Raw genomic sequence first — 17,500 nt, forward strand, 5'->3', positions numbered from 1 at the left:
TGGCAGCTGCCCCTCCTTCCTCCCTGGTGTATTGGAGATAGGTATCAGCCAAGGTAGATGCACATGTATAGTCCCACACCACCTGCTTCCCATCTGTCCAGGCTTGAAGGGTGACACCATCTGGACGCTTCTGGCTGCCGTCAGATCTGCATAGTTGGGGTGGCTCCCTTACTGCTGGGCATCCAGCTGTTGTGAGGCTCCTCTTGATAATGTTATTAACCTCCTCATGTCTTGCAATCTTTCCCTCGGATTTACGGCACACAAGACCATGGTACCCGAATCGGTCTGCTGCTTCACTGCCACAAATACACCTAATACACTTCTGTACTAAGTAGGAAATACATGACTGTGATACGTCTCTCACCCTGATACTTAACTCCTGCAGTGTGTGGTAAGCGGCCCAGGTACAGAAGTCTCGGTGCAAGCAATCCGCTGAATAGGAAGCAACAACCACAATGGCCTTGGCTGGCTGCTGTCATCATCAACGGCAATCATGCCTGCACGGCCACTGTCATCACTCACGACTATGTTCTCTCAGCTGCTCACTGTCTCACCAGGTAACCGAACCATAAAGCTTTCGCCGAATCATTTTCATTTTTTCTAATCGTTGTTGTTGTTGCCCATCTTTTTTTTTTCTTCTTCTTCTTAATATTAGTATTAAGTTTATTATTATTAGAATATTTTTAGCATTGTTTTTTCTAGGAAGTAATCAGATATGACCCAAGGAATGGGAGAATTGCTCCACTTCTTTGGATCACGAACTTCTTCATGGCTGCACGAGTACATGAGCAAATACATACGATTTGATACAGCAGCAGTAGTATTTAAAATTAATAATTGTTTTATTGGAGTAATATTTACAGTATTTTATACCTTGGATGCAAATTACATATTGCAGACAATTGTTAAGAAAAGACTCGTTGCAGAAGCTTTTATTGAGAAAAAAGTTTAGTCTGAAACGATTTCTTTTTAACTTTTTATATTGTGTATTAACCGATTTTTTTTCTTTTTCTTTTTTCTTATTTTTTTTTTTTTTTTTGAGTTGTCTTCATTACACTTAATTTTTTTTATTTGCTTGCTCTAGCCACTGCTCCACACACACACACACACACACACACACACAGACAAACTTACTGATTTTATTTTCTGGCGACAGATCACAGGCGTCCAGTCAGGCAGTGAATGCAGAAGACATCAGAGTACAACACATTCAAACCAACGGACAACTCATTACGTCATATGTGAGTTTTGGAAAGTTTGGGGATTTCAGTTATGTCACTAAATACTACCGTTCAGCTTATCTTTCAAGCAAAAAAAATGTATTTGAGACTAAGGAAGAAACTGGGGAATAAGACACATGTGCAACACTTGGAGCTCATTATTTTAGAGACAATTCGTCCACCAAAAAGTTTTATTAATTTTTAGGAGAGAGATGAAAAACGCGATTTTGTATATTACAAGAGGTAGGGTGGTAGTAGTGGGAATGACATGCTGTAAAGTAGTAGTATTAGTAGTTGTTGTTGTTGTTATTGTAGCAACAATATCAGTAATATTAGATGTTAGTAGATGGTGACATTTCAGTGGATATTCGTTTGTGATTTATCTGATTGTGTCGTCACGTTTTAAGGTTAACTGAGTCAAGACCTTCAGAGACATAAACTCCCCGTACTATGCTTCTAAATACAGTAATAAGCAAAAATTCAGAATATCTGCATTTTTTATGTTTTATATTGGTGGTGATTTGAGCCTTGAACCATTTTATTAAGACGTAACGGCTTGATAAATCTCCTGGAGAGCGAAACGTTGCCACAATAAAATGTCACATTAGTTGCAATTGTGTCCTTTTACTTAACATGCTGTTGCTGCTGCTGTACTACTACTGTACTACTACTACTGTAGTATTACTACTACTACTACTTATACTACTAATACTACTACCACTACTGCTACATCAGTGCACATCAACCAGACTACTACTACATCAGTGCACATCAACCAGACTACTACTACATCAGTGCACATCAACCAGACTACTACCATCTCTTCTGGTCCCCTACATTAAATCTCCTTTCTCATATCTCTCTATTAGACTAACATAAAGCTACCCTTCCCCTCTTCCCTGTAGGCGAAACATCGCTTTAAAGCGACGTTTCGCCTACCTCGCAAGTTGCAAATATTTCTGATTCACCAGCTTGCTGGTATTATATATCTCTGATTAAATTTTAAGAAACAATCTTTATTCAGAAACGATGTCATTTCATCCAAAAATATACCTCTTCCCTTGCTCTTCAATAAATCTTCTGGAGCATGTCCTTATATCCATCAAATATTCGCCTTTTTTTTTTTTACAGGTATATCTCACTGTCTGCCTTCGAAATAATTTATTTCCCTTTTGCAATTCCTATTACTTTATTTTATCAATGTCCCCTGGTCTGTTTCTCACCCAAATGATCAGATACCCACGTAGGTAAATACTGATTTTCAAACAGAGTTGTCGATGCGTGGAACAGTCTGCCGAGTAGGGTGATGGAAGCTAATACCTTGGATAGCTTTAAGAGATTGGACAAATATAGGAATGAAAAGAGCTGGGTTTGATTAGTACCTGAGGTACTGTAGCAAATTCTTTTGTAGCTTTCGGTAAAGGTTGGATAAATATGTAGGTAGGATTGGGTGGTTTTGATAAGACTCTGCCTTGAATGGGCCGGTAGGCCTGCTCCAGTGCTACAACATTCTTATGTTACTCCCTCCTACGTATTATACAGCAGTTTCTTTTATGGGTAATTACTCACCTGCTTCCCCTCTACGGCATTTTATCGATGTTTATGTTCCTGCTTTGTTCATTATTCAACTGATTCCTTACTAGGTAATCCTTCACATGTTTTCTGCCCAGATTCGCAGTGTGCATCTGTTTCCGGGTTACAAACCAGGACGGAGACCTTCTAATGACGTATCTTTGCTTCGCTTGAAGAAGGCAATCACCTTCTCCTACCATATACAGCCGGCTTGTGTCTTAACCCAAGACTTTCCTGGTGAAAAAACAGCTGTTGTAAGTATTATTATTATTGACATTATCAGGGAACATGGAAAAATAAACACAAATGCAGTGTGAATATTAAAATGGTATAAAATACCGACAGGTTGTTAGGTAAGATACATAAAGATACCTAACTGTTCCATGTGTCTTACCCACAAATGCAGCATAATGTAATAAAAATAAAGACTCGCATTGTACTGCATTTGTCTTTTTTTCCATCGTGTCGGCATTTTATACCTTTTATCTCCATCGGGGAACATAATACTTTCTAGAGACGACTTTTATTTTTATTAAATGCTTACTTTTGTTATGTATATCCTCATTATTTTGGTAGAAACAAGTTTAAAAGTGAATTGACAGTCAGTTTTACATTCGTAAGACTGGTCAGAAACTTCACTCTCGAATTATTAAATCATTTTCCAAGGACAAGGGTGACTCTGGAGAAGGAAACACATCGCCATGACTTACTCGAGGGTTATTGTACCAGAAGTGATGGGATATTACAGTTTAAGTAACCTTCTGAATCCCAACATTCACATGAAACTTTCAGAGCGAAAGCGCTTACATATATGTATGATTTTAATAACCAGGATCATTTTTAATGCTTCTCCAGATAGAGAAACCAGTACAAAATGAATTCACCCTATATTTATAGCAGCACATTAAAATACTGTTTTTTATTTACATTACGACTTTCGAACGGAAGTGCAAATGAGTACAAACTCGATTAAAAGTTTGCTCCTAAAAGAACTCATCAAAATTTTCATTGGTACTATCAGAGAAGAGCAACGTAACTAAGCAAGAAAATAATGTTTTGCTCTGCCAGATTATCCTAGGATGACTTCAGAATTTATAACCACGGGTTAGCCATGTGCTTAACAGAAATAATGCAGGATCTACACAGCGTACTGCTGACATTGTTGAAGATGAAATGCAAGGGGCAGAAAACAAGCTTTTATCGGAACATCACATGGATCTGAGTACAATTTTATCAAATAATTATATGCTAAAGCTGTGTAGAGTGAAAAATAATGTTCAAATAAAGACTGGTTCTATTAATGTGTTTTTTTTTCTTCACAATGCAGAAATTTCAGTGCAATTACATTAAAACAAATCTATAAATTTAACGACCAAAAGTGTTTAATTACGTTGTTTTTCCTCGGCAGACATTTAAGCATCAGAGCGGAGATTACAATTGGGATGTAATTCTTCAGCAACACGACTCTCGGTGTGATTCTCCGCACAGCGCATGTTCCAGAGCTACCAACATTGACTCCAACCAATTCTGCGCAAATGATATTGGTAGGAAAAACAATGTTTATTGAGTCATGTTTAGAGAAACAACTTTAGAAATCTTAGTGATATTTTCAATTTTCATCATGTGATAGCAGAGTTCCCCAGAGTGGTCAATAGACCCCTAAGGGTCGATGGGATTATCGAGGGGGTCGATAAATGGCTGTGGGTCAAAAAGGGAGTCAGTAAATGTCTGGGGACGTGCTCTGCGTTGGGTATCTGTGACCCTCCACCTCTCCCTTGTGTCTCTCATCTCTCCAACCTAGCATCAGTGTCCTTGTTGACCCTCATGACATGAATCCTTCCCATTAATGCTATCAACAGTTTCAGTAAAAAAGAGAATGTTAAATCTTATATTTTTTTTCATAATTTAAACATTACCTATTTTTTTTAATTATTATTATTCGTAGTACTACTTGTTAAAGTACTATTAATTAAATTATTTTCATATAATAAATGTTTGGGGGTCGATGAAAAGTCTAAGACTTCATGAAGGGTCGATGAGCTGAAGAGTCTTGGGACTCCTGACTTAAAGCATTAGGCTAGTTTTCCAAGTACGTGTTTTGTAGAGTTCAAATTGAGCGTTTGTTTCAGGGGAGTAGTTGGGAAATGCAGGTGGGAAAAGGAAGGAAAAGAAACCTCGTGGAAGGCTCTGAGTGGAAGGAGAGTGCATGGAAAACGAGAAGAAACAATGACTGAAAAGTGTAGAGGAAGACCTGGAAGGGAAAAAGATTGACTGAAATTGAAGAAATGAACTTGAGAAATGAGGAATGGACCTCGAGAGGGAAGGGAGGGGAGCGGAAGAGGTGGAAGAGGAAGGAAGGGAAGGGGAGGAACTGGAAGGGGATGGAAAAGAGTAGAAAGGATAGTCACAAGGATGTACACAAATAATCTACACATAGACTGAAACTTATGACGACGTTTCGGTCTGACTTGGACCATTAACTAGCCATACAGAGAAGCGTAAAGGGAAGGTAGCCTGAATATATACGAGAGTGGGGTGGGGGATGGAAGAGGTAGTGGTAGCTAGTAGTAGTAGAAGTAGCGCAACAGTGATGGAGTTGGCAATATGAAAGCAGTAGTGGTAATTAAAAAATGGGGCAGAGAATGGAATGCTAGAGAAGAAATAGTAGTAGTAACAGTGGAGGCAGTCTAAGGAACAATAGTCACGGTATTATGCCCTTTTTTAATCTTTAATATAAGCTCTTTCTCCAAAATACATTCAGTTTTGGTGCTAGCATTTCAAAAATTTCTATCCTTAATTAACCAACATTTTACTGACAGTGTCCGAGAGATTCTTAGAGGAAGGATCATCTGGAGGACCTTACCTGGTGAACGCTGGAACACGTGCTCAGGATCAATGGCTAGTTGCTGGCCTGGTAACTTTCCACACCCAGGACACCTGTGGGAAACCACTCACTATCTTCACCTCCCTGGTCAACTTCTGGCCTTGGATCTCCCAATGTGTGCACGAAGGAAAGTGTACAGCTTAGCATACTCACTTAATTCATCCTGTGATTAGAATTTTAACTGGTATGATTTTGTGATATTGTTTTAAAGCTACTGTGTAAATATTATTATAATATACTTCAAGATTCTGATGATGGATGAAAATTCGTCAGTAACGTCAATAAATAAATCGGATAAAAAATAAAGACGACGGCATTCTTTACACACACACACACACAAACATATATATATATATATATATATATATATATATATATATATATATATATATATATATATATATATATATATATATATATATATATATATATAATTAATGTGTTAACTGACAGCAGCCGGCTGTCCTTATATCCTGTTAGGCTGGTATCAATAGATATCCTTCCTTGAAGGTCATAAACATCTCCACCATCCAGCACCTCCCTTTACAACACCTGTGTCGCAACGGAGCTCAAACACGCTTCTTATTAATTTAAGGAAAGATAAGTTGCAAAGCATCTTTTCACTGGAACACCGTCTCGCTGTGTAGAGCTTCATCAAATCAAGACTTGATTAAGCTCTACACGGAGCAAAACGTTGTTTCAATATGAGTTTGTCTTGTAACATGCCTTTTCTTCCGTCTTGTCGCCAGCACGTCATTTTGATCTGGTGAGTGGCTCCCATAATATGGATGTGTGGCTATTTTACACAATTCCCTGTATTCATGTATCTTATATGAACTCGGTAAATGAAAAAAAATCACTTTCCACACAAATCACTTCAATGAATATAATTTAGGAAGGACATATTATTATTATTATTATTATTATTATTATTATTGTTGTTATTATTATTATTATTATTATCATTATTATTATTATTATTATTATTATTATTATTATTATTATTATTATTATTATTATTATTATATTACAATTTCATTTGAAACGCTAAACCCGCACCAACCATATAGAGCGTGAAGGCTAGGTATTCAGGTTCGATCCAAGGAAGGGCAAGTGGAGGGAATGTCTAGGATAAAGAATGCTTCCGTGCGCCAAGACACCAACCTGGAGTTTACCTGGAGAGAGTTCCGGGGGTCAACGCCCCCGCGGCCCGGTCTGTGACCAGGCCTTCTGGTGGATCAGAGCCTGATCAACCAGGCTGTTACTGCTGGCTGCACGCAATCCAACGTACGAGTCACAGCCCGGCTGGTCAGGTACCGACTTTAGGTGCTTGTCCAGTGCCTGCTTGAAGACAGCCATGAGTCTGTTGGTAATCCCCCTTATGTATGCTGGGAGGCAGTTGGACAGTCTCGGGCCCCTGACACTTATTGTATTATCTCTTAACGTGCTAGTGACACCCCTGCTTTTCATTGGGGGATGTTGCATCGTCTGCCGAGTTTTTTGCTTTCGTTGTGAGTGATTTTCGTGTGCAAGTTCGGTACTAGTCCCTCTAGGATTTTCCAGGTGTATATAATCATGTATCTCTCCCGCCTGCGTTCCAGGGAGTACAGGTTCAGGAACTTTAAGCGCTCCCAGTAATTGAGGTGTGTTATGCGCGCCGTGAAGGTTCTCTGTACATTTTCTAGGTTAGCAATTTCACCTGCCTTGAAAGGTGCTATTAGTGTGCAGCAATATTCCAGCCTAAATAGAACAAGCGACCTGAAGAGTGTCATAATGGGCATGGCATCCCTAGTTTTGAAGGTTCTCATTATCCATCCTGTCATTTTTCTAGCAGATGCGATTGATACAATGTTATGGTCCTTGAAGGTGAGATCCTCCGACATAATCACTCCCAGTGTTTTTCAAGTGTTTTTCTTCCAGAACCTCAACCAGTAGACGACACACGTGCAGTAGTTGGGTATATCTTCATTTTGGAAACGTTTCGTCTACTATTCAGGCTTCTTCAGTCGAATACAGAGGTTACAAATATTTCACAGCAATAATGCATAACACTGTAAGTAGAATCGTACAAAGTGGAATATTTAATACTAAGATGCCTTATTATATATATAGCTATTACCGCCCACACAGTGGGCGAAACGTTGTCAGACTTTATAAAAACATTACGTGAGCAAGAAGCTGTGACTAATAAAGGTATCCACTGTGTGGGAGAAGCGTTTTCGTGAAGTTATCCACTAAACGATTAAAACGGTGTTACTGATAAAGGTATCCAGTGTGGGTTACTCAGTAGACTGACAACAGAACGGGTGGGGGTTGAACCCTTGGAAATTGTCCTGAAACTGGCAGACCACTACAGTGGATAAGACACTTAAAGCTTTCTTACTCGTCTTCAAGCACAGACTTGTGTGAGTACAGTATCTGTCTCCCGAGTACCGGTCTGCCGGGTCACCAACTGGAAAGGACCCCGGCTGGGACAATACCGGCGGACCCACATTGAACGGAGGCTCGAACCTCCACCACTCGTCACGCAGAGTGCCTCACTCTACATAAATAATGACTAGCACTCACCCAGTACATTGTGAGACGGTGAGCGTCCGTACTTCTTGCTTCGTGACGGAGGTGTCCCACAGGATGTGGGGCTCCTCGCTATATATACCACCTCTGGTTGTGGGGAGAGGGAGGCAGTGGACCTGCCTGGAGGTAACAGCTCTCATCTTCCTACACATCTGTTTCATCGTATCCTGATGTTGCTGAAGATCTCCAGACCCAAGGAATTGGAGGTGCCCATTTAATTTCTTGAACCAAGGCTGTTTGACGCAAACGGATTTAGTGCTTAACATGAATATAATAATTAAGATTCACTGGCACACTGATTGTGGTTGCAGCAGTAACTGCTTCGTCACGATAAACCTCCTGCAACATTCACTCTACATAGCCAGTTTGTTCGGTTTATTGCAACTGCACAATGGTCATTAAGGCCATAGTTATCAAATCTCAGAACATCATTCAAGAAAATCAATGAATAATCCTCCACAACCTATGTATATCTTGGAGGTGTCTATCCTTAAAATTGGGATATACACCTTCAGGTGTACGTACACACACCTCCCGGTGTACGTATATACACTTCCTGGTGTTCGTATATACAACGTGCGCAGTGAGGCATCAAAAGCTGCTTTTTTTTTACTTCAGGTACAATGGGTTAAAAAAAAAACTCATCCAGCCATGAGAGAGCCAGTAGCGAGAAGTTCATGGCCGGAGATGAGAGTCATCTTGAAGGACAATCTTAAAAAACGTTCTTTTTTTTTAATCTTTAATAAAAAATGCATTATTTTTAAGGAGGGGGGCCCAATACCCTCGCTTCCTTCCCTACCCTGCAGCGCTGTATAGCCCTTGTAGTTTAGCGCTTCTTTTTGATTATATTAATAATAATGAGGGGGTAGGTGCGATGTTGCTCGCGAAGGACTTTTTGAACGAATGTACTGGATTTACTCTTCCTCAGATTAAATCTAATTTCCTCCCTCTTTACTTTCCCCGGGCACTGCATCGCCTTTATGGTTTAGCGCTTCCCCCACGAGTATAATACCCGTAATGTGGCGGATGAATTTATAATTTGCAATATTCAGTAGTCAGCTTGTTATGATTAACAATATATCCCAGAAATTCTGATAAATTAATTTTTAACATTCTTTTCGTCCAGGATGCATAGCACTACATAATCCATTCTGATTTAGCGCTTTCTTTTGAATCCATTAACAACAAAAACACCAGCATCAATAACAATAATAATAATAATAATAATAATAATAATAATAATAATAATAATATGCTATTACAATAACTGTTATGTCATGGCTTAATTCGTTTCATCTAATTCACAATTACAGCGTCTTCAGTTAACAACCCCTCAAGGAAGGTTCCTTGATGCTGGTGAGGGGCTCTTGATCTAGGGAACTGGATCTGTGCTACAGTTCCCTGAATTAACCCTGAATACCTTCCATCCCCCCCCACAGGCGCTGTATAATCCTACGGGTTTAGCGCTTCCCCTTGATTATAATAATAATAATTCAGTTAATCGAACAATGTTGGGTTGGTCCTAGAACAACTGGAGACGTTGTACATGTTTCTTACACATGTTGCTCCTCATAACTTAGAAGTAGATAGATATCTGGGTTGCTTGTCAACCATTATAATTCTGGAAAGACCGAGGCTCACACAGTTACAAGACTTTTTTTTGAAGGGAGGACTCTGCTACTCGAACAGAATTCTCAACTGTGCCAGGTACTCCTCTTGCTGTCTCTGTACAGAAGTTTACATCGTGTTGACATTAAGCTAGTCTATGATATTCGTGAGCAAGAGTTGATGCCAATGTGATCGAAAATGTATTTGATGTTAATACCTACTAAATCTGGAGCAAAACCATCGCAACAGTCATTGCCGTGTATAATGAAACGGATTTTTTTCATACTGTGGACAAAGTCATCTTGACCTTCCTTGTGACGGTGGGTTTATCGAAGACGCTCAGTAACACTGAAAGTTTCCAACAAGCTCATTTTCGCCAGTCATTCGTTCCCCTCAAGGAAGGTTCCTTGATGTTGGTGAGGGGCTCTTGATTTAGGGAATTGGATCTGTGCTCTAGTTCCCCGAATTAAGCCTGAATGCCTTCCACATCCTCCCCACAGGCGCTGTATAATCCTCCGGGTTTAGCGCTTCCCCTTGATTATAATAAAAAATAACAGTCATTCGTTCGATATATTTTGTAAAGCATTGATTTGCTGGCATACGTTCTTTTCGTTCAACCTGAGATGTTCATAGTAGTAGATCAACGTGAAATATAACTACGTTCCTTCATTTGGGAATAAACGTGAACACCCGATGATAGAGCATATCCAGAAGAATAATAATCATAATAAAACCATATTCTCTGAGTGTACATCAGCAAAAGCTGAGTAACCAAGAGAAACATTATCTCAGTGAAGATTTCCATTCTGTCATAATGTCTTATTGCCGTCAAATGTGATTAAGCGAATGGGTACTGAAATATCTGTCATGCGGGCAGTTTCAAACTCTTAGAAGAACTAATGTTGTCTTGAATTTTGACCCATTTAAGGGCAATTCAGAGTAAGCTATATTTATCATATTTCAAATAAGAAAAACACTGAATATTTTATAGCATTTAATTCTTCTAATATGCTTAAGAAAAGGTATTTTAGCTTTATACTTTTTTTACTAAGAGACAATGAAAGGCTTAGATTGAGTGAAGAAATTACAGAGTTGTACTAGTGCTTGTCAGGTATAAATTAGACACATTAATATGGTGGTGAGGATAAAAAACAAAGAACTCAAAACAATGAACTCAGGTGGATTTAATAAAGATTCAGAAAGGATATAGAAAAATATTGGTTTAACAATAGAGGTGAGAGTGGAACAACCAAATAGTGTTACTGAAGTTAATGCCTTAGGTAGCTTATTACACAAAAATATCAGTGGGTATGCACAAGTGTAGTTTGGATAAATAAGGCGGAATCAGAGTGGGTGTTGGCCATTAGTAGCATTCCAAACGACTCTTGTTTTGGGCCCCTTGTCGCCTAGTTCCTAGAAATATGTTGGTTAATAACGAATTAAAAGTCAATAAAGAATCGCACTTGATTCCATTTGTCTCGTTTTCCAGTGTGTCGGTATTTTTTTTAACATTTCTCTCCACAGACAAATTGATGTTGCGCACTTCTGGGGTAAGACATCCGGCGGTTCTTTCCATATCAGTGCAAGGTCATGCGTATGCACGCGCACACACACACACACACACACACACACACACACACACACACACACACACACACACACACACACACACACACACACACACACACACACGTGTGTGCAGTGAATATATAACAATAGTAATACTGCTACTACTTCTACTATTACTACCAGTAATAATAATAATAATAATAACTGTAACGGTGTTCTTACCCCGTAATTTCATAATGCCCGCCAAGGCTTGTTTCACAGCCCTTGTTTGTTAGGTGGGCTGGTACTGAGGTGAGCGCGTGTGGCCAGCCTGCATTCTCTCTCGACAGCTTCCCTGTGGACAATACCTAATTTCCCTTGGTCTTAGGCTCTTGGCTGACAATTATTCGTATCTGCCTGGTATAACTTGTAGCCAATAAACCACGGTCTAGTCTACGTGGGTTTATACTATCCTGCATGGCTCCTAATCCACTAGCTACCACGCCACTCGACTCGCGGCAATAAGTTGGCATAGGTCGATACTGTTGTGGGAGTCAATACCGTCTGGTGAGTAGGTAACGAGTCGTCGTGAGGTGCAAACCTGACTATGTCGTATCAAGAAGGTGGTGTGTTAAGTAGCTTGTAAACCAGGCTCCCTCCGATTGCAAACTTAGTTTGTTTTTGTGCGATTTTTGAATTGAATAGAGCAAACTCGAGGCATTTAGTTTTGTAATAAGACAGTACATGACGACATCTTGGTCATTTCCAGTATATGAGGAGTATTAAAGAATACAAGCTAGATATAATGACAGGAGAGAAGTTCGTGCGTTGCTTTAAAAAGAGATTGGATTAATATACGAGTGAGAAGGGCTGAGTTTGATTAATACCTGAGGTACTGATGGTAATTCTTGGGAAGCTTTGAGAAGAGATTGGACAAGTAGGAATAGTTAGTTTAGAGGAGGACGTGTCTAGTTTTGGCTTCCTGCAGTGTTCTTCCGTTCTTATGTTCTTGGTATACTCATTTATTGCTCAGTAAGTAGGTGTCCATGTTGTTGAGGTCAAACACTGCTGTTATAGCCCAAGGTATCTAGAATAACACCATCACCGTTGTTGTCAGTAGTGACAAGAATGATAAATTAGACACATGTGCAATTCTTGGGTATCTTTACTGAGGAAACGTTTCGCCACACAGTGGCTTCATCAGTCCATACAAAGGAGAAACTTGAAGAACAGGAGGAGAATGAGGTAATCAGTCCCTCAACCTTGAGTCCATGTGGTCTGAGGGACTGATTACCTCATTCTTCTTCTCCTGTTCTTCACGATTCTCCTTTGTATGGACTGATGAAGCCACTGTGTGGCGAAACGTTTCCTCAATAAAGATACCCAAGAATTGCACACGTGTCTAATTTATCAATGTGTCGGTTCTCTGAACCATTAATTTACAGTGACAAGAATGTTCTCTTCTAATCCAATCAGAGATTGTATGTATCTTCTGGGGATAGCAGAAGTTAAGGAACGGCGGCGGTGATTATGTCCGGCAGGTAACCTTCCAGAGAGTCAATGTCATTGCAGTGGTGGTTCCTGATGGTGTCGGGCAGGCGTCCCATTGTACTTTACTTACTAAAGGGCTGAGTCGCGTCTCTAGCATCACCTTACAATAACAAACACATGGAATCCTTTGATGTTCCTTCTCTCATTATTAATGATCCCATTAACTCTACCAGTGATAATCGCCACAAAAAGCAGTAATTGTGTCATCCTTACTAATAGCTTGTATCATACACAAACACTGAGGAACATCTCGTGCACCGAAAGATGCAAATCTGATACGCAAGGAATCAGATTTGAGGTTCTGTCCGACATTCATTGGTATTGCGCGTCCATGTTAATATAATGACAATACTATTAACGCTTTTATTTAAATACAACTCTCATTTCATCACTGTTAGGATGAAACTCGTTAATTTAACAGAGATCTCCCCTCAAGGAAGGTTCCTTGATGTTGGTGAGGGGCTCTTGATTTAGGGAATTGGATTTGTGCTCCAGTTCCCCGAATTAAGCCTGAATGCCTTCCACATACCCCCCCCCCAGGAGCTGTATAATCCTCTGGGTTTAGCGCTTCCCCCTTGATTATCATAATAATAATAATAATAATTAACAGAGATCTGAATACGAATCGTTCAATGGAGGTACTACATGCAGGTGAAAAACTCCGTTTAAGGAGCCTTTTACCGGCATGTAGCTCGGTCACTGGCTCACTCAGCTCACATACTGAGGTCTGGAGATCGAATCCCCGGTACGGCTGGAAAACATTAGGACGTGTTTCCTTAAGATACCTGTTGTCCATGTTCACCCATCAGTATAAAACGGGTACCTGGGTGTTAGTCGATGGTGTGGGTCGCATCCTGGGAAAAAACTGACCAAATTTGCCAGAAATGCTCAGCATAACAAGGGGTTTTCTATATAGTAATATGTCATTGATGTCATCTAGGCCTGTATACCTTGTACATGTACTTGTAGAAATAAAGATATATTATTTATTTTTTGTATCAGGTTCAAACTAATACTCACATAACCCAAGAACTGTAGAAGCCTTTCATGTTTAGTGATTCCATATGAATATAATAAAAGCTGGGACACGAAATTAGGAATTTTACTAAACAAAAATAAATACATTTATAATTTAGAAACATAGTAAGGTACAGCAAGACAAACTTTGTCTACTCAAAAGGACTCTCCTGCTCGTGCCGGTAATATCTGCCGATGTAGTGGTTGAAGGGGCGACCCCTCGAGCGCCACTCAGCGGATCTCTTGTGAACTACAATGTCTCCACCTCCGTATCCATTGCTGGTCGCACGAGAGATGGGATTTCCAGGCGGGTGAATGAGATAGTTGCTAGATGCTGCCGCTCGCTTCTCCATCCCAGAAATACAAGCCACGGCAACAAGGAGTACCAGTACCTATGGACAAAATGTCACTTGTTAACGACAATCAGTTTGGTTTTTGCCCTCAACCACAGTGTATATCACTGGAAATGGAATCATAGATGGAGTACATAACAGATGCAATATATACCCTTATTAACGACAAGGTAACTTTTTCAGGCGTCATGATAATGTCAGATTTGGCAGAGCCGTTGTGTGGGATTAATAAAGATATCCATTGTGTTGTTCAAATGTTGTGACTAATAAAGATAACCAATGTGTTGTTGAAATGTGATTAATAAAGATATCCACTGTGTTCGCGTAACATTGTCGTTAATAAAGATATTCACTGTATAGGTAAAAGTTTGTGGTTTAAGATATCCAACGCATCTGCCACCTACTCGAATATACAACGCATTTTATACTGCTAATGTTTTCTTACTCTTTTCAGACTTTGTTGAGTACAATTAGGTTTCGAGCTGAATGACTCACATGAGTTCAGCCCTTTAAATTAATACTAATGAATGAAATAACACTCACCCAGCACTTCATGGTGAGACAATGAGCGTCCGTACTTCTACCGTCGTGATGGAGGTGTCCCACAGGATGTGGGGCTCCTTGCTTTATATACCACCCCTGGCGGTGGGGAGAGGTAGGCAGTGGACCTGTTAAGTACAAGGGCAACTAGTGTGACATTTTATTTTGCAACGTTTCGCTCTCCAGGAGCTTTATCAATAATGACACATTAGTTGCATTTGTGCCCTTTTACTTAATTGTCGGTAATTCTACCAGGCAGTGGACCTGCCTAGAGGTGACATCTCGCATCTTCCCACACACCCCTTCCAGGGTACCTTGATGCTGCTGAAAAGCTTTAGATCCAAGGAATTGGAGGTACACATTAATTTCTTGAACAGAGCTGATTAACTCTCATTTCCCTTCTTGGGCATTATGATCCCTGAATAAGGTCATAATGCGTAATAAGGATTCACTTGCCAGAATTAAACCCGATTTCCTTCTTTTTTAACCTAAGTACTGTATGACCCCCTACGGGCCTAGCGCTTCCCAACGAATATATTAACCATATTGTAACAGCTGAATTTATAATTTGCAATGAAATATAATTCAGTGACGAACTTGTTTCAATTATAGGATATACATCAAAATTTTAGCTGTAAGTTTATCTTGAAAGTAATAATAATAATAATAATAATAATAATAATAATAATAATAATAATTATCCTAGGTAGTAGGTTGGTAGACAGCAACTGCCCAGGGAAGTACTACTGTCCTGCCAAGTGAGTGTAAAACTGAAGCCTGTAATCGTTTTACATGATGGTAGGATTGCTGGTGTCTTTTTTTTCTGTCTCATACACATGCAAGATTTCAGGTGTCTTGCTACTTCTACTTACACTTAGGTCACACTACACATACATGTACAAGCATATATATACACACCCCTTTGGGTTTTCTTTCTAGTTCTTGTTCTTGTTTATTTCTTACCTCCATGGGGAAGTGGAACAGAATTCTTCCTCCGTAAGCCATACATGTTGTAAGAGGCGACTAAAATGCCGGGAGCAAGGGGCTAGTAACCCCTTCTCCTGTACATATTACTAAATGTAAAAGGAGAAACTTTCGTTTTTCCTTTTGGGCCACCCCGCCTCGGTGGGATACGGCCGGTGTGTTGAAAGAAAGAAAGAATAATAATAATAATAATTTGTCTTCTATATGTTTTGCAGAGGCGGCGTCAATGTTTTAATTTTATTGGTTCTTATTGTGATGTATTCAAAAATCAAGTTTATAATAAATTACAAGCAGAGATGTATTTGATTAAACGTTGGAAATTATATATTCTAAATTATTATAAAATTTATGAATATTCCAGAATCATTGATCAAAGCATGTTAATATATATTTTTATTTTATTATCACACCGGCCGATTCCCACCAAGGCAGGGTGGCCCGAAAAAGAAAAACTTTCACCATCATTCACTCCATCACTGTCTTGCCAGAAGGGTGCTTTACACTACAGTTTTTAAACTGCAACATTAACACCCCTCCTTCAGAGTGCAGGCACTGTACTTCCCATCTCCAGGACTCAAGTCCGGCCTGCCGGTTTCCCTGAATCCCTTCATAAATGTTACTTTGCTCACACTCCAACAGCACGTCAAGTATTAAAAACCATTTGTCTCCATTCACTCCTATCAAACACGCTCACGCATGCCTGCTGGAAGTCCAAGCCCCTCGCACACAAAACCTCCTTTACCCCCTCCCTCCAACCCTTCCTAGGCCGACCCCTACCCCGCCTTCCTTCCACTACAGACTGATACACTCTTGAAGTCATTCTGTTTCGCTCCATTCTCTCTACATGTCCGAACCACCTCAACAACCCTTCCTCAGCCCTCTGGACAACAGTTTTGGTAATCCCGCACCTCCTCCTAACTTCCAAACTACGAATTCTCTGCATTATATTCACACCACACATTGCCCTCAGACATGACATCTCCACTGCCTCCAGCCTTCTCCTCGCTGCAACATTCATCACCCACGCTTCACACCCATATAAGAGCGTTGGTAAAACTATACTCTCATACATTCCCCTCTTTGCCTCCAAGGACAAAGTTCTTTGTCTCCACAGACTCCTAAGTGCACCACTCACTCTTTTTCCCTCATCAATTCTATGATTCACCTCATCTTTCATAGACCCATCAGCTGACACGTCCACTCCCAAATATCTGAATACGTTCACCTCCTCCATACTCTCTCCCTCCAATCTGATATTCAATCTTTCATCACCTAATCTTTTTGTTATCCTCATAACCTTACTCTTTCCTGTATTCACCTTTAATTTTCTTCTTTTGCACACCCTACCAAATTCATCCACCGATCTCTGCAACTTCTCTTCAGAATCTCCCAAGAGCACAGTGTCATCAGCAAAGAGCAGCTGTGACAACTCCCACTTTGTGTGTGATTCTTTATCTTTTAACTCCACGCCTCTTGCCAAGACCCTCGCATTTACTTCTCTTACAACCCCATCTATAAATATATTAAACAACCACGGTGACATCACACATCCTTGTCTAAGGCCTACTTTTACTGGGAAAAAATTTCCCTCTTTCCTACATACTCTAACTTGAGCCTCACTATCCTCGTAAAAACTCTTCACTGCTTTC

General features: G+C 39.9%; 1 protein-coding gene and 2 long non-coding RNA genes across 6 annotated transcripts in view; 1 reads left to right on the forward strand and 2 right to left on the reverse strand.

Moving 5' to 3' along the window:
• The window catches only part of LOC128692402 (uncharacterized), a 34,289-nt gene extending 28,307 nt beyond the window's left edge, over positions 1 to 5,982 (forward strand). For all 3 annotated transcript variants that reach the window (XM_070096291.1, XM_070096289.1, XM_070096290.1), the window contains exons 13-17: positions 386 to 557; positions 1,157 to 1,241; positions 2,891 to 3,046; positions 4,201 to 4,336; positions 5,612 to 5,982. In XM_070096291.1, the coding sequence (XP_069952392.1) occupies positions 386 to 557; positions 1,157 to 1,241; positions 2,891 to 3,046; positions 4,201 to 4,336; positions 5,612 to 5,820 (758 nt within the window). In that variant the 3' untranslated portion in view covers positions 5,821 to 5,982. The remainder of the gene's footprint in view (positions 1 to 385; positions 558 to 1,156; positions 1,242 to 2,890; positions 3,047 to 4,200; positions 4,337 to 5,611) is intronic.
• LOC138854250 (uncharacterized) lies at positions 2,282 to 8,302 on the reverse strand. 2 transcript variants are annotated; one of them, XR_011393454.1, is made up of 4 exons: positions 8,245 to 8,302; positions 5,656 to 5,839; positions 4,183 to 4,319; positions 2,282 to 3,026 (listed from the first exon to the last, which is right to left on the reverse strand). It is a non-coding gene; the product is annotated as an uncharacterized lncRNA (long non-coding RNA). The 2 variants fall into 2 exon arrangements; XR_011393453.1 differs by lacking the exon at positions 4,183 to 4,319.
• A 5,741-nt stretch (positions 8,303 to 14,043) lies between these two features.
• On the reverse strand, positions 14,044 to 14,943 carry LOC138854251 (uncharacterized). The gene is made up of 2 exons (XR_011393455.1): positions 14,871 to 14,943; positions 14,044 to 14,366 (listed from the first exon to the last, which is right to left on the reverse strand). It is a non-coding gene; the product is annotated as an uncharacterized lncRNA (long non-coding RNA).
• Positions 14,944 to 17,500: the final 2,557 nt, after the last annotated feature.

This window comes from Cherax quadricarinatus, chromosome 53 (assembly GCF_038502225.1).
Source record: "Cherax quadricarinatus isolate ZL_2023a chromosome 53, ASM3850222v1, whole genome shotgun sequence".
NCBI classification, from domain to species: Eukaryota; Metazoa; Arthropoda; class Malacostraca; order Decapoda; family Parastacidae; genus Cherax; species Cherax quadricarinatus.